The sequence below is a fragment of the Salmo trutta genome, chromosome 11 (assembly GCF_901001165.1).
Source record: "Salmo trutta chromosome 11, fSalTru1.1, whole genome shotgun sequence".
Taxonomy (NCBI): Eukaryota; Metazoa; Chordata; class Actinopteri; order Salmoniformes; family Salmonidae; genus Salmo; species Salmo trutta.
Window position 1 is genome coordinate 14,900,099 of NC_042967.1, and position 27,907 is coordinate 14,928,005.

The 27,907-nt window shown below is 45.0% G+C and overlaps 1 protein-coding gene across 1 annotated transcript; it reads right to left on the reverse strand.

Annotated features, from left to right (window-relative positions):
* Nucleotides 1-217: 217 nt before the first annotated feature.
* LOC115202284 (centlein) lies at nt 218-27,668 on the reverse strand. Its single transcript, XM_029766343.1, has 6 exons — nt 27,595-27,668; nt 27,430-27,455; nt 27,051-27,236; nt 21,112-21,309; nt 16,248-16,325; nt 218-1,343 (listed from the first exon to the last, which is right to left on the reverse strand). The coding sequence occupies exons 3-6, from the start codon at nt 27,150-27,152 to the stop codon at nt 1,233-1,235; spliced, it is 489 nt and encodes a 162-aa protein (XP_029622203.1). The 5' UTR covers nt 27,153-27,236; nt 27,430-27,455; nt 27,595-27,668; the 3' UTR covers nt 218-1,232.
* Nucleotides 27,669-27,907: the final 239 nt, after the last annotated feature.

Here is a 27,907-nt window from a genome sequence, read left to right on the forward strand (position 1 = left end):
ATGCTTCCCGTTCTTAAGTTTTGTTTTTGTGTATTTTACTTTCGATTTTGCACACCAGCTTTAAACACCTGAAACAACAATATTTTTGGTTATGGAAAATATATTTCACAGCAGTTTAGATGGTACAATGATTCTCTACACTATACTAGCTTATTTTGTTACATAAACGGACATTAGGAAAACTATTAGAGTTTTAGCAACCAGGAAATGGCGGAGATATTTCTGCATAGTGCACCTTTAATGTGACATATCAATAATCTTGACTCCATAGTGTAAAAATAAAACAATTGGCAACACACTTTTATTTAAATTCAGTTTCAAAATACAGTATGAAGTGAACACACAAATGTCTAGTAGTATTCTGAAATAAAATACATTTCAGAATATACCTAGACATAACAAACAAAACACACAACATTTATATTTTATGACATCATTCACGTTAAGAGCATTTGGTCACTGAAACGTGAATGGAACAATGGAATCCAATCGGTCTAAATGGGACATGGAATGCATGTGGCGGGTTTGCTCTGAGTCCAGTATATCCTAAGAGGAGAGAGTATGTCTGCTTCTTACTTTAAGAGTGTACTTTTTCTTTCGTTGAGTCTGCACTGTTGGGTCAGGTCCCACTCCGAGCACCCTGGGGTCCTTGAGATCCACAATAAATTACTGAAAATATCAAAATAAAAATAAAATAAAATCATGTCTAACTTGAAGTAAAAACGTAAGCATAATGTTATCATCACCTCAGGATGGCGTTTGGAGTAGGGAGAGAAAGAGAGAGAGCGTTTGTCTCTGTACTGTAAATTAGCCTGACGCTAAAGGGCCTTGTCTCGCAGATGGAGCGCGCTAACCACTAACGCAGATGTTGGGGGCTCATTTACAAAGGCTGGGCCCCGGCACGGCACTAGACCGCTGCGTGAGCGAGTGGCTCGGAGTGAGTCGACAGCGCTTTTCTCGTAAATATTGGTTCTGGAAGCGCGGCGTGGAGGCAACTTCATACACGTGCGCGCTCACACACACACACACACACACACACACACACACACACACACACACACACACACACACAGAGAGAGAGAGAGAGAGCAACTTCAGGTCGACTTGGCCAACTCAGCCCCCGCTGAGAAAGAAAGTCCTGGGCACGAAGGAGGGATGGGGAGAGAAGAGGAGGAGGAGAGTGAGAGGATGACAGTTTTTCCCAGCCGCAGCCCTCAGCCCCGGAGTGGGAGTCAGGCGATTTCGCTGACTGGTGTTGTGAGCGCGGCCAGCGCTTCTGTCAGCACTTTCCTCTCCTTCATCTTCACACACAGCACCTCCATTAGGAGAGCAGCAGAGGGGATCTGTGGAGGGGGAGGGGAGAGGGGAGAGAAAGAAGACAGAAAAAACACAGAACAGTTAAAGTCTGCTTTTGGACACTTGGCATCTTTTCAGAGGGCAGGTTTTTTTGTTATTGTGGTACAGTATAGAGAGGAGAGAGAGGTTGGGCCTGAGAGGGGCTGTAGAGAGAGGTTAGACTTGAGAGGGGCAGTAGAGAGAGAGGTTGGGTCTGAGAGGGGCAGTAGAGAGAGAGGTTGGGCCTGAGAGGGGCAGTAGAGAGAGAGGTTGGGCCTGAGAGGGGCAGTAGAGAGAGAGGTTGGGCCTGAGAGGGGCAGTAGAGAGAGGTGGGCCTTGAGAGAGGCAGTAGAGAGAGGGGTTGGTCCATGTTTAGTGTTTTCCACAAAGCATTTCTTCAAAACAGATTACGTCGCAATAATGAAAAAGGAACAGCTGAGCACTTTGTTATTTTAGGATGTCCTGAGGTACACTATATATAAAAAAGTATGTGGACACCCCTTCAAATTAGTTGATTTGGCTATTCCAGCTACACCTGTTGCTGACTGGTGTATAAAATCGAGCACACAGCCATGCAATCTCCATAGGTAAACACTGGCAGTAAAATGGCCCGTACTGAAGAGCTCTGTGACTTTCAACGTGGCACCATCATAGGATGCCACCTTTGCAACAAGGAAATAATAATAGGATTAATGGTCTGGGGCTGTTGTTCATGGTTCGGGCCCCTTAGTTCCAGTGAAAGGAAATCTTGACTCTACAGCATACAATGACATTCTAGACGATTCTGTGCTTCCAACTTTGTGGCAACAGTTTGGGGAAAGCCCTTTCCTGTTTCAGCATGACAATGCCCCCGTGCACGAAGCGAGGTCCATACAGAAATGGTTTGTTGAGATCGGTGTGGAAGAACTTGACTGGCCTGCACAGAGCCCTGACCTCAACCCCATTGGCCTAATCACCCAAAGTCAGCACATGTCCTCACTAATGCGCTTGTGGCTGAATGGAAGCAAGTCCCCGCAGCAATGTTCCAACATCTAGTGGAAAGCCTTCCAAGAAGAGTGGAGGCTGTTATAGCAGCAAAAGGGGGGGACCAACTCCATATTAATGCCCATGATTTTGGAATGAGATGTTGGACGAGCAGGTGTCCACATACTTTTGGTTCTGTAATGTAGATACTGGTGTTCTGCTAGTCAGCATGCTCTCTGAGTGAACATTCAGTATTGTATACGAAAGGAGAGGAGGACACTAGACTAATGAGAGTTGCACTCAGTGTTAAAGTTGAGAGGAATAGTTTGGGTTTCTCTCACTGTGTATGTGTGTGTGGTTTCCTTGCTGCAGGCGAGGGAGAAAGAGAGGGGGGCAGTCTTAACCTCTGCGCCCAGGCTAATTTTGTTTTCCTCTTGCCTCTCAAAACCAACACAAGGACTTTATGGAAATCAGGCCCTGGCGATCAAAGGCAGATATATCACACATAAATATTCACATCAACTCCGAGCATCCGCTCTGAAACGCTGGGAAACCTATTCATTCCTGTAGTGGGGGGTTTTAAAGTCTCGCTGTGGCCAGATTTGAGTAGTAGTGCACTGAAGCTGGCTTAGCTCTGAAACTCATAAAAAGTTGTTTTATGCTTTAATCGTAGAACATATCTTCATAAAATATGTAAACCAGATTAGCACTAAGTACTGGAGCATAAAGGTTCTCTTCACGCTCAGATCTTGAAAGTGAATTGAAGTGGCTTACTGGAGGAATTATACAGAAGTTACACATTCAGGATGTTTATTTTGCTCTGTTCCTCTGAGTCTCCTCTACCACTGCTGAGACACCTCTCTGTTCCTCTGAGTCTCCTCTACCACTGCTGAGACTCCTCTCTGTTCCTCTGAGTCTCCTCTACCACTGCTGAGACATCTCTCTGTTCCTCTGAGTCTCCTCTACCACTGCTGAGACATCTCTCTGTTCCTCTGAGTCTCCTCTACCACTGCTGAGACATCTCTCTGTTCCTCTGAGTCTCCTCTACCACTGCTGAGACATCTCTCTGCTCCTCTCTGGAGAGACAATACTACACACACACACACAATCACAGCTCAGCTCCTCACCACTGCTCTAATCAGCTAACTACAGTACACTTACAGCCACTAACTAAGCAAACAAACAACTACACAGTCAAATATAGTATAAAGAGATGCCACAGCACAGGGCTATGGGAGAGGAGACAGAGAGGGTGATAATGATAATAATAATTATGTATATTATTTAGCAGATGCTTTTTATCCAAAGAGACTTACAGTCATGCTTGTTTACATTTTATGTATGGGTGGTCCGGGAATTCTGGCGTTGCAAGGACCATGCTCTACCAACTGAGGTACAGAGGACCACATAATGCTAATCATGATTGATAGGGCTAAATAAAGGTAAACATACTGATTGAGAAGTGTACCTCAGTCTAGTCTGGTTTAAGTGTGTGTAACTCATAGTCTACATAAACACAACCTTCCTTATTCACAGAGGTGACCTATCTGGTTTGTATGCTGTGTGTATTTTGGCAAAAGGGCCTCTGTACTTCTGCACGGAGCGTTTTCTTTTAGCAGCTGTATGGGTTACATTTGTGACAGACAGTGAGATCAAACACAGAGCTTGCTACCTGGGGCAGGTGAACACACAGGCCCTGGAGCGACACACACATTGTACCCGTGTCTCTGCCTGCTCTCTCTAATGGCACCAGAGGGACCGCTAGGACCTGTCATTACTATGTAACTGCTGCTTTACAGGGGCCCCGGGCCCCTTGGGCAGCTAGCACCTTTTCAGTGGACACCCCCATGAATGTCTTTCAGAGCCCCTCCTAGAATCTGTTTTGTTCCTTGTCAGTGACTCTTTGTTAGTTCCAACTTCTGTTTGAGTGACAATTTTTGGTTTCTTGCCGGGGAACGTACCAAATTGTTAACTAGCAACAACAACTGGGCCCTAAAAGACACCCACCAGAAGAGGCAAACAAAATAAAACCCAAATCAAACTTAAAGACAGGAAGCAAACCAAAACGTGGAGCAAAACAAAAACAGGGAAGATCAGATATATTACAGTTTTCTTTAGATATCAACTGGGCCAGCACACGTTGAAAGTCTGCGTGTGTGTTGAGTGTGTGTTGAGTGTGTGTGTGTTGAGTGTGTGTGTGTGTGTTGAGTGTGTGTGTGTGTGTGTTGAGATACTGACAAGAGACAATATAAGGTGGCCGAGGGGGCGACGTAAAGGTGGTTTTACCAGACCAATTAAATGACACTGTTATTCCACAGCCTGGGGCGCCGCTGGAGGCGGGGAGCCGTTCGCGGTACAACACCGGGGCTCCCATTGTGCGTTAGACGCCATTACGTGCACAACACCTCCCTTAACCGATCGATCATTCACACGCCTTTTGTTCTCCCTCGGAACAGGTTAGCAGGTTTCGAGGGCCCAATTTGTGTGAGGAGAGGTAGACATGCATGGTGTTAGTGTGGAAGTCTAGATAGAAATGGAAAGAGGGAGGGGGACGACAGAGAAAAAGGAGCGGTAACAACACATTTTGTATTTGTTGCATTGCAGCAAAGTTCTCTTGCAACAGGGTGATCAAATGAAGATCCTGCATCTGTACCTCTTAGAAATGTGATTGACTGATTGATGGACTGACTGATTTAAAAATGCTTTAGATGCAATGCTTGTTCTCCAAGTCCCTTGCATAGACCACTGAAATGGTACAATATGTTCCTGGTACAATATGTTTTACCGTCATTTATAAAGCGTCGATAAGACACCTCCAATCTAGGCCACCGCGGGGAAGGGAAGGAGCTACTTTACATGATCACAGGGAAACACTTTATGATCTTTGATCTGCTCACTTTTGTTTGAAATCAAAGTTATCAAACGGGGAATAAACAACAAGGAACAAAACAACACACAAAAGCACCCAAGACCTACTAAAAAAAGTCTGCATTTGATTATCCCGATAATGAATATGTCACATGCAGATTAAAAAAGAAGAAAAAAAACTCAGGTGAGTAAAAGGAAAAAAATCACCAAAGTCTATTCTTCTCCTTCTTTCTCCTTGGTAATTACGGTTCTCTCTCTCTTTCGCTGCCGTGTTCCTTTCTATTCTCCCCTTTAGGGCCCCGGGAGACTGATATGAAAGGGAATTGGACACTTGGGGCCATAGATACTGTAATTAAAAATCTTTGCCTTATTTTTGAGTTGATATTTAGTTGGGAAACATCATCAGGTCTGTGCAACCTGTGTTATTAGAGCTGACCTAAATACAACCCAGATTAAACGCTTCAGCAACGCTACGGCAGGCCTTTGTTTTTCACTCATTAGGAGTGGAAATGAGGTGATCATCACAGACACAATTCAGGTATAAATACATTAAGGTTATATCCACACAAAATGATGCTGCAACGCTGCTGAAACCCTTTTATACCTGTTGGCAGAAACATACCATACTCTACAGTATACTGAAGTGTGTAATCCTATCACAAATCATGATGACTTGACTGTTATGGTGCTGTTTCACAGTAGTTTGACTTTCTTCAGCAATGAGCCCTCATAACAGGCTAACATTACTCAATGAGCCCTCATAACAGGCTAACATTACTCAATGAGCCCTCATAACAGGCTAACATTACTCAATGAGCCATCATAACAGGCTAACATTACTCAATGAGCCATCATAACAGGCTAACATTACTCAATGAGCCATCATAACAGGCTAACATTACTCAATGAGCCATCATAACAGGCTAACATTACTCAATGAGCCATCATAACAGGCTAACATTACTCAATGAGCCATCATAACAGGCTAACATTACTCAATGAGCCATCATAACAGGCTAACATTATCCAATGAGCCATCATAACAGGCTAACATCATCCAATGAGCCATCATAACAGGCTAACATCATCCAATGAGCCATCATAACAGGCTAACATCATCCAATGAGCCATCATAACAGGCTAACATTACTCAATGAGCCATCATAACAGGCTAACATTACTCAATGAGCCATCATAACAGGCTAACATTACTCAATGAGCCATCATAACAGGCTAACATTACTCAATGAGCCATCATAACAGGCTAACATTATCCAATGAGCCATCATAACAGGCTAACATCATCCAATGAGCCATCATAACAGGCTAACATCATCCAATGAGCCATCATAACAGGCTAACATTATCCAATGAGCCATCATAACAGGCTAACATTACTCAATGAGCCATCATAACAGGCTAACATTACTCAATGAGCCATCATAACAGGCTAACATTACTCAATGAGCCATCATAACAGGCTAACATTACTCAATGAGCCATCATAACAGGCTAACATTACTCAATGAGCCATCATAACAGGCTAACATTATCCAATGAGCCATCATAACAGGCTAACATCATCCAATGAGCCATCATAACAGGCTAACATCATCCAATGAGCCATCATAACAGGCTAACATTACTCAATGAGCCATCATAACAGGCTAACATTACTCAATGAGCCATCATAACAGGCTAACATTACTCAATGAGCCATCATAACAGGCTAACATTACTCAATGAGCCATCATAACAGGCTAACATTATCCAATGAGCCATCATAACAGGCTAACATCATCCAATGAGCCATCATAACAGGCTAACATCATCCAATGAGCCATCATAACAGGCTAACATTATCCAATGAGCCATCACAACAGGATAACATTACTCAATGATGCCCAAGCCCTATCCAACAGCCATGCTATATGCTAACTCACTTGAGAATGTCCACTTTCAGCATCAACTCCCCTTTGTGTGCCTACTTCAACAAAGTCGGCCAGTGTAGAGCACTGAGGAAAATAATGAATGAATGCAGTTCCAGAATAATCTTGACTGGCCAACTTAAACCAAACTATTAGTGTACAGCGTCTTTGTCTGAATAAACTATGTAGCTTGTGATCACAGTAAACACAGAGAGGAAGGTTATAGTCTACTTTGGTCTCTACTCGTCACACAAACCCAGTCGCCCACCTCCCCTAGGGCCCCTTGTCCCCACAATCTCTGCCTTGGCACATTTACAGTACAAAGTCTGAGAATCCCCCCCTTCACACAACACAGTCACTGCTGATTAAATTAGCCCAATCATTAAACAAGGCTTAATTAGAGTCACTTCTTTCTGAAGGAACAACACTAGCTGGAGCTCATCGCTGTTCCTTGTCATTACTGCATAATAATTACCAACTGCAGAATAATTGCAGATGCTATCCGCCATCACTATGCCAGCATTGACAACAAACAAACACGTTTGAGAAGTTGGTAATATTGTTGTTTAGGCATGGCGGTGCTTGACTCAAAAGTTACAATGGTTTCGGTTGAGTATGTAAGTAAGTAGCCTTGCACATGCCTTGGCTTGTGTGAGCTGGACCTGTTCATAGGAGCAGGAGCCTGTCTGCTGTTTTCTGTAGTGTGAGGCAGCTTGATGTACAAGTACACCCCCTGTACAGGACGCTAGTCTATCTCCTGTTTCTGTAGGCAGCTTGATGTACAAGTACACCCCCTGTACAGGATGCTAGTCTATCTCTTGTTTCTGTAGCGTGAGGCAGCTTGATGTACAAGTACACCCCCTGTACAGGACGCTAGTCTATCTCCTGTTTCTGTAGCGTGAGGCAGCTTGATGTACAAGTACACCCCCTGTACAGGACGCTAGTCTACCTCCTGTTTCTGTAGCGGGAGGCAGCTTGATGTACAAGTACACCCCCTGTACAGGACGCTAGTCTATCTCCTGTTTCTGTAGCGTGAGGCAGCTTGATGTACAAGTACACCCCCTGTACAGGACACTAGTCTATCTCCTGTTTCTGTAGGCAGCTCGATGTACAAGTACACCCCCTGTACAGGACGCTAGTCTATCTCATGTTTCTGTAGCGGGAGGCAGCTCGATGTACAAGTACACCCCCTGTACAGGACGCTAGTCTACCTCCTGTTTCTGTAGCGGGAGGCAGCTCGATGTACAAGTACACCCCCTGTACAGGACACTAGTCTGGGTCAAATGACAGCCTCAACAAACAACAATGTTTACAGGTACACTCAGCCATGCACTAAGTTAACAGGAATATCGGGTCGAATTCCGCAACAACTAGGAGTGTTGAAACGCGAGGCTAAACTTCTCAGCTGTTTTGGTCCCGTAGCTATCACGTTGTAGCAATGTGTAGCGCCCCCATGCAAATGCGGCAGGTAGCCTAGTGGTTAGAGCATTGGGCCAGTAACCGAAAGGTTGCTAGATCGAATCCCGACCTGACAAAGTAAAAAATCTGTCGTTCTGCCCCTGAACAAGGCGGTAAACCCACTGTTCCTAGGCTGTCATTGTAAAAAAGAATTTGCTCTTAACTGACTTGACTAGTTAAATAAAGGTTCAATAAAAAATAAAATGCTCAGATACACTGTGTGAGAGCAAAGTGTTGCATCACACTCATCTGCATATCTGCGGTGCTGCTCGTGGCAACGTCATATCGCTGAGTCTCAGTTAAAGTAGTGAAATACAGGCCCAGATATGTAGAGTACAGTACAGTAAAGATATTAAGTTCATATTCTCTTAATGGACCCTGGGTTGACACAGTGCAGTGCCTATAGCAACCAAACTCCTCCCCCGAGGGTACTGAAGGGTAAATATTACCACTCAATATCACACCAGCTTCCGCCACCCTCTAGTAAAACTTGAGCGTCCTCCCAATCGGCGATCGTAAAGGGCAGTGCGCCGACGACTTTTCAAAAAAATAAATAAATAGGGGGGGGGGGGGGCTGTCAGGAGGGTTGAGTAGAAGGTTAAAGCTACAGTCTGTGATCTGGGACTCTGTTCAATGGTCATTTCAATTCAACAGGGCTTCTGTTTTGTTGTTTTTCAAATCCCAGAATGTAGCTTTAAAATGAGTGTGAAAGAGGATCTAGGGACGGACGGGGAGCAGTTCATTATGGGCCAAACAAACTGCAGATTGAAGGCCATAGACGTGTCCCAAATCACACCCTATTCCCTATTTTCAATAGGGCAGTGGCCAAAAGTAGTGCACTAAATAGAGGATAGGGTGCTATTTTGGAGGCAGAAGACCATATATGCATTCATTTCCCCGTGTTCATAAAGCCAGGCCCATTAAACTCAGCTCCAGTCAATAATTAGGGTGCCACAAATAAACCAAGGCAATTAAATCAATATGGGCCTGGGCCATTTCAACCCCATTCTCCCTGGGCTGGTGATTGGCTAGACACCCTGTGGCACAGGGCACGTCTTCAGACACTATATCTTAGTGCTGTGTTATTCATGGTGGGGTGTAGTGGCTGGTGTGGGTCCGGGGCCCCCTGGCTAGTAAATTATTATGAGAGGAGGGGAACACCAGTGAAGCTGGGTAGGTGTGTGTATGTATACAGTAGGAGCCTAAGATGGTGTTCTACTGAGACATATTGGGCTTTATTCCATTAAAAGCCACCGGGTGGAGAGCAGAGGAGTGAGAGAGAGTGTGGGAGAGAGAAGGAAAGGGAGTGAGAGAGGGGGAAAGAGAGAGAGGGAAAGAGGGGAGAGAGAGAGCGGCAAAGAAAGAGAGAGAGGGAGAGAGGAGGAAATGAGATGAAATGTTTTATTTGTCTGTGAGAGGATGTGTACAGTCGTGGCCAAAAGTATTGAGAATTACATTTACATTATTTAGCAGACGCTCTTATCCAGAGCAACTTACAAATTGGTGCATTCACCTTATGATATCCAGTGGAACAACCACTTTACAATAGTACATCTATATCTTTTTTTGGGGGGAGGGTTAGAAGGATTACTTAATCCTATCCCAGGTATTCCTTAAAGAATGACACAAATATTAATTTTCACAAAGTCTGCTGCCTCAGTTTGTATGATGGCAATTTGCATATACTCCAGAATGTTATGAAGAGTGATCAGATGAATTGCAATTAATTGCAAAGTCCCTCTTTGCCATGCAAATGAACTGAATCCCCCAAAAACATTTCCACTGCATTTCAGCCCTGCCACAAAAGGACCAGCTGACATCATGTCAGTGATTCTTTCGTTAACACAGGTGTGAGTGTTGACGAGGACAAGGCTGGAGATCACTCTGTCATGCTGATTGAGTTTGAATAACAGACTGGAAGCTTCAAAAGGAGGGTGGTGCTTGGAATCATTTTTCTTCCTCTGTCAACCATGGTTACCTGCAAGGAAACACATGCCGTCATTATTGCTTTGCACAAAAAGGACTTCACAGGCAAGACTATTGCTGCCAACAAGATTGCACCTAAATCAACCATTTATCGGATCATCAAGAACTTCAAGGAGAGCGGTTCAATTGTTGTGAAGAAGGCTTCAGGGCACCCAAGAAAGTCCAGCAAGCACCAGGACCGTCTCCTAAAGTTGATTCAGCTGCGGGATCGGGGCACCACCAGTACAGAGCTTGCTCAGGAATGGCAGCAGGCAGGTGTGAGTGCATCTGCACACACAGTGAGGCGAAGACTTTTGGAAGATGGCTTGGTGTCAAGAAGGGCAGCAAAGAAGCCACTTCTCTCCAGGAAAAACATCAGGGACAGACAGATATTCTGCAAAAGGTACAGGGATTGGACTGCTGAGGACTGGGGTAAAGTCGTTTTCTCTGATGAATCCCCTTTCCGATTGTTTGGGGCATCCGGAAAAAAGCTTGTCCGGAGAAGACAAGGTGAGCACTACCATCAATCCTGTGTCATGCCAACAGTAAAGCATCCTGAGACCATTCATGTGTGGGGTTGCTTCTCAGCCAAGGGAGTGGGCACACTCACAATTTTGACTAAGAACACAGCCATGAATAAAGAATGGTACCAACACATCCTCCGAGAGCAACTTCTCCCAACTATCCAGGAACAGTTTGGTGACAAACAATGCCTTTTCCAGCATGATGGAGCACCTTGCCATAAGGCAAAAGTGATAACTAAGTGGCTCGGGGAACAAAACATCGATATTTTGGGTCCATGGCCAGGAAACTCCCCAGACCTTAATCCCATTGAGAACTTGTGGTCAATCCTCAAGAGGCGGGTGGACAAACAAAAACCCACAAATTCTGACAAACTCCAAGCATTGATTATGCAAGAATGGGGCGCCATCAGTCAGGATGTGGCCCAGAAGTTAATTGACAGCATGCCAGGGCGGATTGCAGAGGTCTTGAAAAAGAAGGGTCAACACTTCAAATATTGACTCTTTGCATCAACTTCATGTAATTGTCAATAAAAGCCTTTGACACATTTACGAAATGCTTGTAATTATACTTCAGTATTCCATAGTAACGTCATACAAAAATATCTAAAGACACTGAAGCAGCAAACTTTGTGGAAATTAATTCTCAATTCTCAATACTTTTGGCCACGACTGTAGGGCAGTAGCGAGGGGTGACAAAATAATAAAGATCTAGCCTTGTGCAGATAACCAGAACACTTTTCCTAGAAATAACTAAGTGTGCTTGTACTGTAGCTACCAGTAGAGAGTGGTCTTATTAAAGTATTCACATGAACACACTACCAGTAGAGAGTGGTCTTATTAAAGTATTCACATGAACACACTACCAGTAGAGAGGTCTTATTAAAGTATTCACATGAACACACTACCAGTAGAGAGTGGTCTTATTAAAGTATTCACATGAACACACTACCAGTAGAGAGGTCTTATTAAAGTATTCACATGAACACACTACCAGTAGTGGTCTTATTAAAGTAGTCATATGAACACACTACCAGTAGAGTGGTCTTATTAAAGTATTCACATGAACACACTACCAGTAGAGTGGTCTTATTAGTGGTCTTATTAAAGTATTCACATGAACACACTACCAGTAGAGAGTGGTCTTATTAAAGTATTCACATGAACACATTACCAGTAGAGAGGTCTTATTAAAGTATTCACAGTGTTCAAATACCATCACCCATACACACTACATCTATCACACCAACACTGAAAATACAATAGTTCCAAACTCAAAACACACACACACACCTCTTCAATCAATTTCTCACTCTCTGTCACACACACACACACACACACACACACACACACACACACACACACACACACACACACACACACACACACACACACACACACACACACACACACACACACAGTAAACTAGCCACTGTGTCAGGGCCTCTGTCCTTGTTATGTTGACGTGTGGCTTTGCTGGTGTGGTGTTGACAGTGACAGTGAGCCTGGCGGGGCGGTGGGTGGTGGTGGCTGTGGCCCAGAGCCAGACACAGCAGACAGACGGACAGCCCAGTGACTGATGGTTCTGCTATTGACAGTGCCACTGAGATAATAAAGTGCTGTCCCACAGGCAGCTCCATTAGGGCCTGACAGTGACAGGACTGGGCTGCTGCAGAAGGAGTCAGGACACACACAGACACACACGCACGCACGCACACAGAGATACAAACAGACACACCCAACCACCAAGTGACAGCCAGCCAGCCAGCTAAGGATCTCTCTCTCCTGCCCTCTTTCTCTCTCTCTGTCTATTTCTGTCTCTTCTTTTTAACTGCGGTGACAGGGCAGTGTAGATGAACAGGGAAGATCATATCCCTGTTAAGGAAGCCTTGTTATTAGTGCGACTGCCACAGGCAGCAGGGTGACAGACAGGCCATAGTGTTCACTGTTTCACATTCTCCTGCTCACTGAGCAACTCAAATGGATGACAGGAAGACAGAACAGTGGTACTGTGGAGACTAGTGCTGCCTGCTTTCTAGAATATTGTCATTTCTATTGATGTACAGTTAAATTGGAAGTTTACATGCACCTTAGCCAAATACATTTAAACTCAGTTTTTCACAATTCCTGACATTTAATCCTAGTAAAAATTCCCTGTCTTAGGTCAGTTAGGATCACCACTTTATTTTAAGAATGTGAACTGTCAGAATAATAGTAGAGAGAATGATTTATTTCAGTTTTTATTTCTTTCATCACATTCCCAGTGGGTCAGACGTTTACATACACTCAACTAGTATTTGGTTACATTGCCTTTAAATTGTTTAACTTGGGTCAAACGTTTCGGGTAGCCTTCCACAAGCTTCCCACAATAAGTTGTGTGAATTTTGGCCCATTCCTCCTGACAGAGCTGGTGTAACTGAGTCCTGTAGTGTCCTGTGCCTCCTTGCTCGCACACACCTTTTAAGTTCTGCTCACACATTTTCTATAGGATGAGGTCAGGGCTTTGGGATGGCCTTGACTTTGTTGTCCTTAAGCCATTTCTGCAGCAAAGCACCCCCACAACATGATGCTGCCACCCCCGTACTTCACGGTTGGGATGGTGTTCTTCGGCTTGCAAGCCTCCCTCTTTTCCTCCAAACATAACAATGGTTATTAAGGCCAAACAGTTCTATTTTTGTTTCATCAGACCAGAGGACATTTCTCCAAAAAGTACGATCTTTGTCCCCATGTGCAGTTGCAAACCGTAGTCTGGCTTTTTTATGGCAGTTTTGGAGCAGTGGCTTCTTCCTTGCTGAGCGGCCTTTCAGGTAATGTTGATATAGGACTGGTTTCACTGTGGATATAGATACTTTTGTACCTGTTTCCTCCAGCATCTTCACAAGGTCCTTTGCTGTTGTTCTGGGATTGATTTGCACTTTTCGCACCAAAGTACGTTCATCTCTAGGAGACAGAACGCGTCTCCTTCCTGAGCGGTATGACGGCTGCGTGGTCCCATGGCATTTATACTTGCATACTATTGTTTGTACAGATGAACGTGGTACCTTCAGGCGTTTGGAAATTGCTCCCAAGGATGAACCAGACTTGTGGAGGTCTACAATTGTTTTCTGAGGTCTTGGCTGACTTCTTTAGATTTTCCCATGATGTCAAGCAAAGAGGCACTGAGTTTGAAGGTAGGCCTTGAAATACATCCACAGGTACAACTCCAATTGACTCAAATGATGTCAATTAGCCTATCAGAAGCTTCTAAAGCCATGACATCATGTTCTGGAATTTTCCAAGCTGTTTAAAGGCACAGTCAACTTAGTGTATGTAAACTTCTGACCCACTGGAATTGTGATACAGTGAATTATAAGTGAAATAATCTGTCTGTTAACAATTGTTGGAAAAATTACTTGTGTCATACACAAAGTAGCTGTCCTAACCGACTTGCCAAAACTATAGTTTGTTAACAAGAAATGTGTGGAGTGGTTGGAAAATGAGTTTTAATGACTCAAACCTAAGTGTATGTAAACTTCCGACTTCAACTGTATCTAGTATGTCTTCTTAGTCCTCTAAATACAACGTGTCAGTGTGTGAAGATAGGATGCACACTGACAAGGAACAACTGCCTGTGGTCTCCACTGTCTGTCTCCACCTTACGGAAATGACATGCACCTGCAGTCACACAGACAGACAGACACACAGAAACAAAGACACACATGCACAGACACAGAGACATATATAGAGACAAAGAGACATACACACAGAAACAGAGACACAAAGACAGAAACACAGACACATAGATAGAGATAGAGACAGACACAGAGACACAGAGACAGAAACAGAGGCACAGAGACAAAGAGCCACAGAGACACAACCAGACACACAGAGACAGACACACAGACAAACAGAGACACAGAAACAGACAGAGAGACAGAAACAGACAGAGAGACAGGGACACAGAAACAGAGATAGAGAGACACAGAGACACAGAGATAGAGAAGCCGAGAGAGACACAGAGACAGAGATATACAGAGACAGAGACATATACTGTAGAGTACAGTACACACCACTAGCACAACTAAGCACAGTCACAGTCGACTTCCTTTTTCTACTACTGGTGTAAAATCTCACCTGCCAACAAACTCCCCTTGATGTGTGTGTGTTTGTGAGAGAGAGAGCCTTGTCCCTCTAGAGTTACTGTGAGTTTATTAAGCCAGAGAGAGAGAGAGAGAGAGAGAGCAAGAGAGAGAGAGAGAGAAAAATAGCACAAGAGATAGAGAGAGATAGCACAAAAAAAAGACTTGAAAGGGGATGGATAGAAAAAGTCTGGCGTGAGAGAGCGAGGGATAGAAAAAAAAGAGAGCGAGATAGAGGGGGGGGGGGGTCACCACGGCAGTGTCTGTGGCCCCCTCCGGGACCCGGGGGCTAGTCTCAGCTTTGTCATCCCCCTCTCCTCCCTCTCTCTCTCCTCTGCCCGCAGAAAACGTCGATAGCAGCCTGCCGGTGGACCGTCTCTGGTGGACGCTCGCTCATTCTCCCGGCATCGACAGCAACGCCAAATCAATATTTAGTTCCCCACTAACAAGCTGCCTTGGGGTCTGAGCCAGAGAGAGCGAGAGTGAGAAAAACATGGGGGGGATAAAGAGATGGGGGGAGAGAGAGAGAGAGTGCGAAAGAAAGCGAGAGAGCGAGAGAGAAAGGAAGGGGAGGAATGCAGGAGGACAGTGGTGGAATGGGGGCCTGATAGCTGTCCGGCTGGAGGGGAAAAACATGGATTGAGTAGAGCCAGTGTGTGTCTGTGAGGGGAGGTGAAAAGGTCAGAGGAAGAGCCGGTGTGTGTCGTGGTGAGGAGGCGACGCATGAGTGCCTGCAGCGCGAATTGACATGGACACGGACACACACACTCAATCTGAACCGGATCACACAGAACTGACAGCACATACACACAGACAAGTGTTCGTACACAACTCACACTCTGCTATCCTCAGTGTTTTCTTCTGTCTATAGTAACTAGTTCATTCTTGATTTAGACAAACATTTGTCCACAATGGCTGAACTATCACTACCAGTGATGTGGTGGTAAATCAAATTGGTGGGTAAACTCTGATCGCCGTTCGGGGTGAGTAAAGTAACACTCTTCATACCCTAAAAAGGTGCGTTTACCCTCCACTACTGATCATAACTACTGTGGATAATACTAAAAACACTACCAGACTTAAAACCAGACCTCTTGTTGGAGGATCTTCATGACCTGGTCCAGCCACTGCTGGTCTCTCCTGCTGTCTGCTGCCACATCAACCTCCTCCTGCAGAGACACACACAACAACCACCAAAGATGAACAAATAATAGTATATGTTATTTAGCAGAGGCTTTTATCCAAAGCAACTTACAGTCATGCGTGCATACAATTTAAGTATGGGTGGTCCCAGCGGGAATCAACACACAACCATTTGGCCATGCTCTACCAACTGAGCCTCACAGGACGACTCTTCTCTGTACAACCAGAAAATCACTAAATTTAAGGCAATTTCACCTCAACGCAGATACAAAAATAAAGGCAGAAAATGAAGCTTTCATGAAAAACAAGAGAAAAGAACGAGACACTAGAGCGTGATGAGCCAAGAAAAGCCCCTTGCCAAACCCTCCCCTAACCCGAACGGCCCTGGGACAATTGTGGACCTCCTTATGGGTGACCCCAGGCTGTAGTGGCGCCTCAGCACTGCGATGCCTTAGACCGCTGCGCCACTCAGGGTCAGTCTTTATTAAAGAGACACCATCAGCAGCGTGCAGATAGTGCAACCTTGTTACTGCTAATGAACCCTCTAGTATGCATACATACACCAGTGCCAGTTCCCTATGTATATACACCTTGTCCCAGTTAACAGAACCCTGCAAGGCTTTTAACCCTCCCTGGCTCCCCTAGACGGATGGGGATGGTGGGCCTCCCTGGCTCCCCTAGACGGATGGGGATGGTGGGCCTCCCTGGCTCCCCTAAACGGATGGGGATGGTGGGCCTCCCTGGCTCCCCTAGACGGATGGGGATGGTGGGCCTCCCTGGCTCCCCTAGACGGATGGGGATGGTGGGCCTCCCTGGCTCCCCTAGACGGATGGGGATGGTGGGCCTCCCTGGCTCCCCTAGACGGATGGGGATGGTGGGCCTCCCTGGCTCCCCTAGACGGATGGGGATGGTGGGCCTCCCTGGCTCCCCTAAACGGATGGGGATGGTGGGCCTCCCTGGCTCCCCTAGACGGATGGGGATGGTGGGCCTCCCTGGCTCCCCTAAACGGATGGGGATGGTGGGCCTCCCTGGCTCCCCTAGACGGATGGGGATGGTGGGCCTCCCTGGCTCCCCTAGACGGATGGGGATGGTGGGCCTCCCTGGCTCCCCTAGACGGATGGAGATGGTGGGCCTCCCTGGCTCCCCTAGACGGATGGGGATGGTGGGCCTCCCTGGCTCCCCTAGACGGATGGGGATGGTGGGCCTCCCTGGCTCCCCTAGACGGATGGGGATGGTGGGCCTCCCTGGCTCCCCTAGACGGATGGGGATGGTGGGCCTCCCTGGCTCCCCTAGATGGATGGGGATGGTGGGCCTCCCTGGCTCCCCTAGATGGATGGGGATGGTGGGTTACCAGGAAACACGTCTGGTTTCCTGGTAACTTCCAGTTGCATGTAGATCTACACAGACACACAATTACTGTTCCCCTCTTTTCCTTCCATGGTTCCTGGGGGATTTTCAATTAGCAATACACCGTGACTGGCTCCTCTCCTCTCCGCTCCCAACACCCACATACACACACATAACCGCACACACACACCCTTCCTGTGACAGACCACTTACCCGTTCTCCAGTGGGTCCCTGAGCACCCGACAGCGCCGTGATCCACGGACGAGCAATTAACACCAACAGACACACACACGCCGTTGACCGGGCGGAATGCCATTAGCCGCCATTAACACACACCCGGAGCAACGCTCACCTCACACACACTTCACGGTCATTAAGTTCTGATAAGTTGGAACATTTCTTCAAACGTATTTAGGCCCTTAAATTCCAGGGTAGGTGGTGCCTGATTCCTGGCTGGCATACACTCTCACATCCTGTGATGAAGACAGGAAGTTGATTGTTACGCTGTGTCGGTTAATTGACGACAAGGGAGAAGAGCGAGAGAAGGAGTGATCTATGGGGAGGAAGTGGGGACGTACTGTAGTTAGAGCTTGTTGTCATGAAAGAAAGGGTCCTTCTTGAACAAGAAAAGCCGTGAGCCAAATAACTTTTATAGTGAGTAAGAGTGTGAGATTTTCAATATTGTGGCATTTTTTTCTTCTCTTGAATAAGAGATAGTTGTATCCTAGCCTGGTTCCATTCTGTAATGTACGTAGCCATGTTTTCTATAATTGTCTTCCTATACATAAACCTAGTGTTTCCCCTATATGCATTTAGGGAGGTGAAAAGGCACATGACAGCCTGCTTGGAGTTTGCCAAAAGGCACCTAAAGACTCTCGACCATGAGAATCAAGATTCTCTGGTCTGATGAAACTAAGATTGAACTCTTTGGCCTGAATGCCAAGCAAAACGTCTGGAGGAAACCTGGCACCATCCCTACGGTGTAGCATGGTGGTGGCAGCATCATGCTGTGGGGATGTTTTTCAGCGGCAGGGACTGGGAGACTAGTCGGTAGGGACATATGAATGGAGCAAAGTACAGAGAGATCCTTGATGAAAACCTGCTCCAGAGCACTCATGACCTCAGACTGGGGCGAAGGTTCACCTTCCAACAGGACAACCCTAAGCACACAGCCAAGACAACGCAGAAGTGGCTTCGGGACAAGTCTCTGAATGTCCTTGAGCTGTCCAGCCAGAGCCCGGACTTGAACCCGATCGAACATCTCTGCAGAGACCTGAAAAAAGCTGTGCAGCAACGCTCCCCGTCCAACCTGACAGAGCTTGAGAGGATCTGCAGAGAAAAATGGGTGAAACTTGCCAAATACAGGTGTGCCAAGCTTGTAGCATCATACCCAAGAAGACTCAAGGCTGTAATCGCTGCCAAAGGTGCTTCAACAAAGTACTGAGCAAAGGGTCTGAATACTTATGTAAATGTGATATTTTTAATATTTAATACATTTGCAAACATTTCTGAAAATGTTTTTGCTTTGTCATTATGGGGTACACACAATAGAGGAGGTCGACCGATTAATCGGACTGGCCGATTAATTAGGGCCGATTTCAAGTTTTCATAACAATCGGTAATCGGCATTTTTGGACACCGATCATGGCCGATTACATTGCACTCCACGAGGAGACTGCATGGCAGGCTGACTATCTGTTATGGGAGTGCAGCAAGGAGCCAAGGTAAGGTGCTAGCTAGCATTAAACGTATCTTATAAAAAACAATCAATCTTAACATAATCACTAGTTAACTACACATGGTAGTTAACTACATGGTAGTTAACTAGATATTACTAGTTCATCAGGGGTGTCCTGCGTTGCATATAATTGATGTGGTGCCTGTTAATTTATCATTGAATCATAGCCTACTTCGCCAAACGGGTGATTTAACAAGCGCATTCGCGAAAAAAGCACTGTCGTTGCACCAATGTGTACCTAGCCATAAACATCAACGCCTTTCTTAAAATCAATACACAAGTATAGATTTTTAAACCTGCATATTTAGTTAATGTTGCCTGCTAACATGAATTTCTTTTAACTAGGGAAACGAGGGAAATTTAAATAGTGTTATAATTAAGTCTATGATTTGATAGAGCAGTCTGACTGAGTGGTGGTAGGCAGCAGCAGCAGGTTCATAAGCATTCATTCAAACAGCACTTTACTGCGTTTGCCAGCAGCTCTTCGCAATGCTTCAAGCATTGAGCTGTGTATGACTTCAAGCCTATCAACTCCCGAGATTAGGCTGGTGTAACCGATGTGAAATGGCTAGCTAGTTAGTGGGGTGCGTGCTAATAGCGTTTCAATCGGTGACGTCACTCGCTCTGATGTAGTTGTTCCCCTTGCTCTGCAAGGGCCGCGGCTTTTGTGGAGCGATGGGTAACGATGCTTCGATGGGTGGCTGTTGTCGATGTGTCCCTGGTTCGAGCCCAGGTAGGGGCGAGGAGAGAGACGGAAGCTATACTGTTACACTGGCAATACTAAAGTGCCTATAAGAAGATCCAATAGTCAAAGGTATATGAAATACAAATGGTATAGAGAGAAAAAGTCCTAGAATTTCTATAATAACTACAACCTAAAACTTCTTACCTGGGAATATTGAAGACTCATGTTAAAAGGAACCACCAGCTTTCATATGTTCTCATGTTCTGAGCAAGGAACTTAAACGTTAGCTTTCTTACATGGCACATATTGCACTTTTACTTTCTTCTCTAACACTTTGTTTTTGCATTATTTAAACCAAATTGAACATGTTTCATTATTTATTTGAGGCTAAATTGATTTTATTGATGTATTATATTAAGTTAAAATAAAAGTGTTCATTCAGTATTGTTGTAATTGTCATTACTACAAATAAATAAATACATGTTTATTTTATTTAAAATCGACCGATTAATCGGTATCGCCTTTTTTTGGTCCTCCAATAATCGGTAGCGGCTTTTTTTTGGGCCTCCAATAATCGGTAGCGGCGTTGAAAAATCATAATCGGTCGACCTCTAGTGTAGAGCGATGAGGAAAATGTTTTATTTCATCCATTTTAGAATAAGGCTGTAATATAACAAAATGTGGAAAAGGTCAAGGGGTCTGAATACTTTCCGAATGCACTGTATCACCTCCCTAAGTGTCCATGTATGCCTACTCACCCATACTTATCCAGTCAACGACTAGAAAGGTCATATAGCTACATTTACCATAGCACTCTGTTACATGAGACTGAACCGCCACAGAGGCCAAGCGTCAGTTAGATTCATCTGACTTAAACTGGGACTTCAATACAAGTCAACTGTCTTTCCATGTTTTCCTATACATGTATCTGTTCCCACTGGGTCATTGTGAAGTTGGTAGAATATGTCTCTAAACAGCTGATACAGGGTCAGATATTACGTCCATCCTGCAGTGATTATTTTATGGATTCATGAACCTGTACCTCATCGGTGTCCAGCATTTCAGCCAGGTCCATCTCGGTCATGTTGAGGATGGATGCAGCAATGGACTGGGCCTTGACCATGGACTGCTTGGACAGCCCTCCGGCCCCTACTGCCTTCTTCTTCTCTGCCCTCTTCCTGTTCTTCCTCAGCTGCGATTTGGCGTCCTGCACCTCGTGGAGAGTTTCGCTTGCCAGAGCCTGAGAGGAGGAAAATAAAGGAAGGGTGATGAAACTAGAGAAAGCGAGAGAGACGGATACAGATGTAGGATCTAAATTTGAGCCAGTTTTCTACAGCAGGGAAAAAAAAGTCTTGCAGCAACAGGAAATGTGAATTATTATGTGTATTATAATTCATGGACATTTTTGTAGGGGTTTATACATTTTTTCGTAAGGAAAAAGCAGAAATTACAGACTTCAGAAGCCTTTTTAAACTTTAAATACACCACAAGTTCAACATTTCCTGCATTGTTGGAAAGTTCCCCTGCAACAGGGTGATCAAATTAAGACCCTACACCTGTATAAATGATGAATAAATGAAACCTATCAAGACAGGAGCCGAGGGCGTCAGCAGCAATATAGAAGTTTAGTACCTGAGAGGGTTTCCGAGTTATCCGACTGATTGAATGGCGCCGTGATGACGGACACCGAGGGTATCTACGCATCTTGGATATCAACAATAGGTTTTTTCTCCGACAAATCTCCTCAGAATTGACGCGGACCGAATCACGCATGGGAAAGATGCTACCTTTTATTTATTTGCTTTTGAATGGGCTCACCATACAACAAGCCAATACAACGGCATAACAGTGTAAATAATTGAGCAATGAGGTGCATTTAAAATGGTGCCCGAGAGTGTGTGTGTGTGAAACCTCATTGGTCTTCGGGCACCTCAGAGGCCTGAATGCACTAAATGGCAGTTGGCTCTAAATACAAAGAGAGCGAGACAATTAAATGTCAAAGCTGCCACTGTACATGAGAAAGTCAATAACCCAAAACTCCCCTTTGCTTCATTTTGAGCTTATTGATCGATGCAATAATCTTCTGTATCATTCCTCTGTAAGCTCGCCTGAAAAGCTGACCTTGGAATGGACAGTCACCCGAGAGATGGGCTAGGTAGCACGAGACTGCTTCTCAAGCACACACACAAAAAACATTCCCAAACACACACACACAAGGAAAACTGCACACATACAGAAACAGACACACACACACACACACACACACACACACACACACACACACACACACACATGTACACGTACACACACACACACGCACACGTACACGTACACACACACACACACACACGTACACACACACACACACACACGTACACACACACACACACACACACACACACACACACACACACACACACACACACACACACACACACACGTACACCTCCCCACATTCTGTGTACATAACCCAAGCTAATCATAAACAGACATACAGTAGACATCTCCATTGCTTTAGTTTATTTCACACGGGAGGATCAGAAGTACTTTGCTGAGGCTCTGCTAGATTTCATAAGGGAGAGCTCTGAGAGTTGGTGGGGAGAGTTATCGTTGACAGACAGATCGTGGACGCAGCCGAGGTATGGTATTAGATGGACTATTAGTGAATTAAATCAAATATAAATTCTAAAAACCAAAATAATATGACTAAACAGACTAGGATATTCTGTAGGGTTTCTCTGTACATTCTATAAAGTATTTATACTTAAGCTGAGGTGTCTATTCTACCCCGAATCAATATATTATTAGGCAATAAGGCACGAGGGGGTGTGGTATATGGCCACGAGGGGGTGTGGTATATGGCCACGAGGGGGTGTGGTATACGGCCACGAGGGGGTGTGGTATACGGCCACGAGGGGGTGTGGTATATGGCCACGGGGGGGTGTGTGATAAATGGCCAATATACAGTTGAAGTCGGAAGTTGGAGTCATTAAAACTCGTTTTTCAACCGCTCCACAAATTTCTTGTTAAACAAACTATAGTTTTGGCACGTTGGTTAGGACATCTACTTTGTGCATGACAAGTCATTTTTCCAACTATTGTTTACAGACAGATTATTTCACTTATAATTCACTGTATCACAATTCCAGTTGGTCAGAAGTTTACATACACTAAGTTGACTGTGCCTTTAAACAGCTTGGAAAATTCCAGAAAATGATGTCATGGCTTTAGAAGCTTCTGATAGGCTAATTTAAATAATTTCAGTCAATTAGAGGTGTACCTGTGGATGTATTTCAAGGCCTACCTTCAAACTCAGTGCCTCTTTGCTTGACATCATGGGAAAATCTAAAGAAGTCAGCCAAGACCTAAGAAAAAAAATTGTAGACCTCCACAAGTCTGGTTCATCCTTGGGAGCAATTTCCAAACGCCTGAAGGTACCACATTCATTTGTTTCAAACAATCGTACGTGAGTATAAACACCATGGGACCACACAGCCATCATAATGCTCAGGAAGGAGACGTGTTCTGTCTCCTAGAGATGAACGTACTTTGGTGCGAGAAGTGCAAATCAATCCCAGAACAGCAAAGGACCTTGTGAAGATGTTGGAGGAAACAGATACAAAAGTATCTGTATCCACAGTAAAACCAGTCCTATATCGACATAACCTGAAAGGCCGCTCAGCAAGGAAGAAGCCACTGCTCCAAAACCGCCATAAAAATGCCAGACTGCGGTTTGCAACTGCACATGGGGACAAAGATCATACTTTTTGGAGAAATGTCCTCTGGTCTGATGAAACAAAAATATAACTGTTTGGCCATAATGACCATCATTATGTTTGGAGGCAAAAGGGGAGGCTTGCAAGCCGAAGAACACCATCCCAACCGTGAAGCACGGGGGTGGCAGCATCATGTTGTGGGGTTGCTTTGCTGCAGGAGGGACTGGTGCACTTCACAAAATAGATGGCATCATGAGGTAGGACAATTATGTGGATATATTGAAGCAACATCTCAAGACATCAGTCAGGAAGTTAAAGCTTGGTCGCAAATGGGTCTTCCAATGGACAATGACCCCAAGCATACTTCCAAAGTTGTGGCAAAGTGGCTTAAGGACAGAAAAGTCAAGGTATTTGAGTGGCCTTCACAAAGCCCTGACCTCCAATCCTATAGTAAATTTGTGGGGAGAACTAAAAAAGCGTGTGTGAGCAAGGAGGCCTACAAACCCGACTCAGTTACAACAGCTCTGTCAGGAGGAATGGGCCAAAATTCACCCAACTTATTTTGGGAAGCTTGTGGAAGGCTACCTGAAACGTTTGACCCAAGTTAAACAATTTAAAGGCAATGCTACCAAATACTAATTGAGTGTATGTAAACTTCTGACCCACTGGGAATGTGATGAAAGAAATAAAAGCTGAAATAAATCATTCTGACATTTCACATTCTTAAAATAAAGTGGTGATCCTAACTGACCTAAGGCAGGACATTTTAACTAGGATTAAATGTCAGGAATTGTGAAAAACTGAGTTTAAATGTATTTGGCTAAGGTGTATGTAAACTTCTGACTTCAACTGTATCACGGCTAAGGGCTGTTCTTACACAGCCCTTAGCCGTGCTATATTGGCCATATACCACAAACCCTGAGGTGCATTATTGCTATTATAAACTGGCTACCAACGTAATTAGAGCAGTAAAAATAAATGTTTTGTCATACCCGTGGTATACGGTCTGATATACCACAGCTATCTTCATTTTCCTGATAGACCAAACTGGGTTTGGTCTCTTTAAGTGTGCTGAGACTTCTTCTGTGTCCTGGAGGAATACACTGCTCATTAAGAAACTGACAGAGATCCTATTCTTTTATTTACAGCCCTAATAGATATTTACTGATGCTAGTCAAGGGTTACAATCAATTGACCCAAACCCTGAATGTGTGGAATAATCCGGAAAGAGATTAAGGGGTGAATTCATCACTCATTTTGAGCCCAGGGAGAGAGAAAGAATGAAAGAGAGAGAGAAGTAGTGTGTATATATGAAAGTGAGACCAATTGTATCTCACACTAATGTGTGTGTGTGTGTGTGTGTGTGTGTGTGTGTGTGTGTGTGTGTGTGTGTGTGTGTGTGTGTGTGCAGGTCGAGTCAGTCGCACACAGCTCTTACCCTGACAAACCTAGTATCACAATCACCATAGCCAGAGGGCCAATTTAGACAGCAGAGGCTTACAACATGGAGATGGAGATTAACTGAGCAGGGAAACACTGTCCTTCTCTAATAACTACCCCCATTCGTTTAGATCACTCTCACAAGACCACACTCTCACAACAACTGTCTGGAAGGACTGACTGAGAAAATGGCCATTTGAAAACACACAGACAGGGATTGTAAAGGACAGTAGACCACAATATGTGGTTGAGTGAATTCAGATATCTCTAGTGTGAACATGCCACCTTCATAGATATATACTGATATAGACTATTACTGTTCTGTTTAACTGTGTTCAGTACCAATACTTTCCAAGTATACTTCCAAATACATTCCAATATTCAACTACTTGTATTTTCAAATCAAACATTGCTGAATACTTACTTCTAAAGTATGTGAAAGTACTTGAAATAATTGAAATAGTATTTGAACCCAAATCTGGTGTCCAGCTTTGTGTCTGAGCCTAAGCCGGTGAGTGTAGGCAGCCAGTCCAGGGCCACTGTTTAGTGTTTAGCACATCAACAGAGGTGGAACATGGCCTGAGGCTGGTAGAGAGGTGTAGAGGAGCCCGGGGTCCAACCAAACAGAGTACACAACAGAAGAAGGCCACAGAAGCCCTCGACACTGATCAATACATGACAGCAGTAAATCTCCTCTGGATGGCAGGTCAGCCAATCAAAAGGCCTCCTGTTCTTATCAGGAAACATAAAATGATGGGAATGATTTGAATGATGTGAATGCTCAACAACAGTGGCCCAGACATTCAGACAACTCAGCCCTAGTGTTCTGGGAACAAGGAAGGAAAGGGCTCAGTGGTAAAGATAGGATACAGTATGATGTTGTTAGGGGAGAAAAGAGGGAGTGGGGGTAGAGAAGAGGGCAGGAAAGGAAGGTAGGGAGGGAGAGAGAGAGAAAGAGACAGAGAAAGATGGGGAACCTATTATTAAAAACTTCCTGACAACAGTTTGCTCAGTTTATTTTGACCAGTGAAACAAATGTCTTGAGGGAGAACAAAGAGCTGGTGATGACCACAATGGTATCCATGTTGTCTCCTGGACTAGTTCTGAGGGAGGGGATAACATCGCGGTCTCTCTCAAGCCCCTCCCCCTCAACACTGCAGTCAGAGCTGATGGGCGGGTGTCACGGCGACGGTGTGATTGACAGGTTCTTTATCAAGCCCTGGCAGACACACCACTAGAATGGCAGTTGGATTAGAACTGGGACCAGGCCAGACCTGGCCTCCAATCCCACTGGGCAGACACACACTGGCAGGGCCTTTACCCCCCATTATGCCCTCCACTGGCACAGACTAAGCACTCAGCCCTCACATCACCCAATGTCATGACTCAATTTGATGGTCGGATTAAAGACTGATTCAGAGGCAATTATGTTAATGAATTTAGAATAAGAGACGTCATATTACAATGGTTATTAGGTCTTTGTGTGAAGAGAACATGCCATGGCAGCAAGGCTAATTAGCAGTCCCTCGTCTGACTGGCATATCACAACCCTAATACGGTTATATTAGGATGCACTAGGCTAATCTCAGACCGGGATTGTCAAACTGGGTCCTGTTCATTAGGCACCAAACGGAATAAAACTGACTGAAACGCGGAGGGAGCCGGTTATTTTTATTTTATTTTAAATCTACAGTGTGCCCGACTGAACACGACCCTGGTATATCCATGTCTTTGACAGTGACCACCGACCCCTGTGCTGTGCTGTGTCTGCCCCAGTACATTTGACCTCTGCCCTCTAACCCGTGCCCTGTCCCCAGTCCAGTACCTTAGTGAAGGATTGTAGCTGCTCCAGCTGTGTGTGGGCCAGGCCCAGTCGTCTGTGCAGGGCCTCCAGGGCCACGGTGCTCTGCTGGGCCAGACCCTCCATCTGACGGGAGGCTGTCTGCTCCAGCTCAGCCTGGGCCCGCTCACTGGCCCTCACACGGGCCTGCAGGGCCTCCACACACTGCTCCTACAAGGAGGGAGAGAGAATGATATCAGATTTCCATTCATGCTGTTCCTATACATGACAACCCAGGGAGATTATATCATAATACATGGCTTTGGAAAGGACGCTATAAGAAGGCGTTGTGGAGTCAATCTCCACCTCTGTTAGTGTACTTCTCCCAGCTTGTCGATGGGAAGGAGAATTGTATAAAATCCACCTTATCAAATAGCTTGATGTTGTTATTTTTTACCAAGTCAAAATATAACGATCCCAGCCTGTGTGTAAGCAACAGCAATATTACCACTGCTGTGTACCTGGACGTCACACACACTATTAGAATGGTGAGCCTGAACTGATAGTGCTGCTACCTTCTTGTCCAGGCCCTCCTTGAGATCCTGACAGGTCGTCTCATACTGACTCTTCTCTTTAGTGGCTACGCTCAGCCTCCTCTTCAGAGTCTATAAAGGCTTTCCTGTTAGTGGCCTCCTCTGTCAAGGTCTTCACCTGGACGTCACACACACAGAGGGAGAGAGGAGGAAGAACTTTAGATGACCTTAAAAATAACAAAGATGTTTGAATGTGTTTTTCTTTAGCCCATGCTACAGTAAATCAAGGCTAGGTGTATATGGTGTTTTAGTGGTGTTTTCATGACATATAGTACATGCATAACCGATTCATTGTTAAATTTGCCAGCA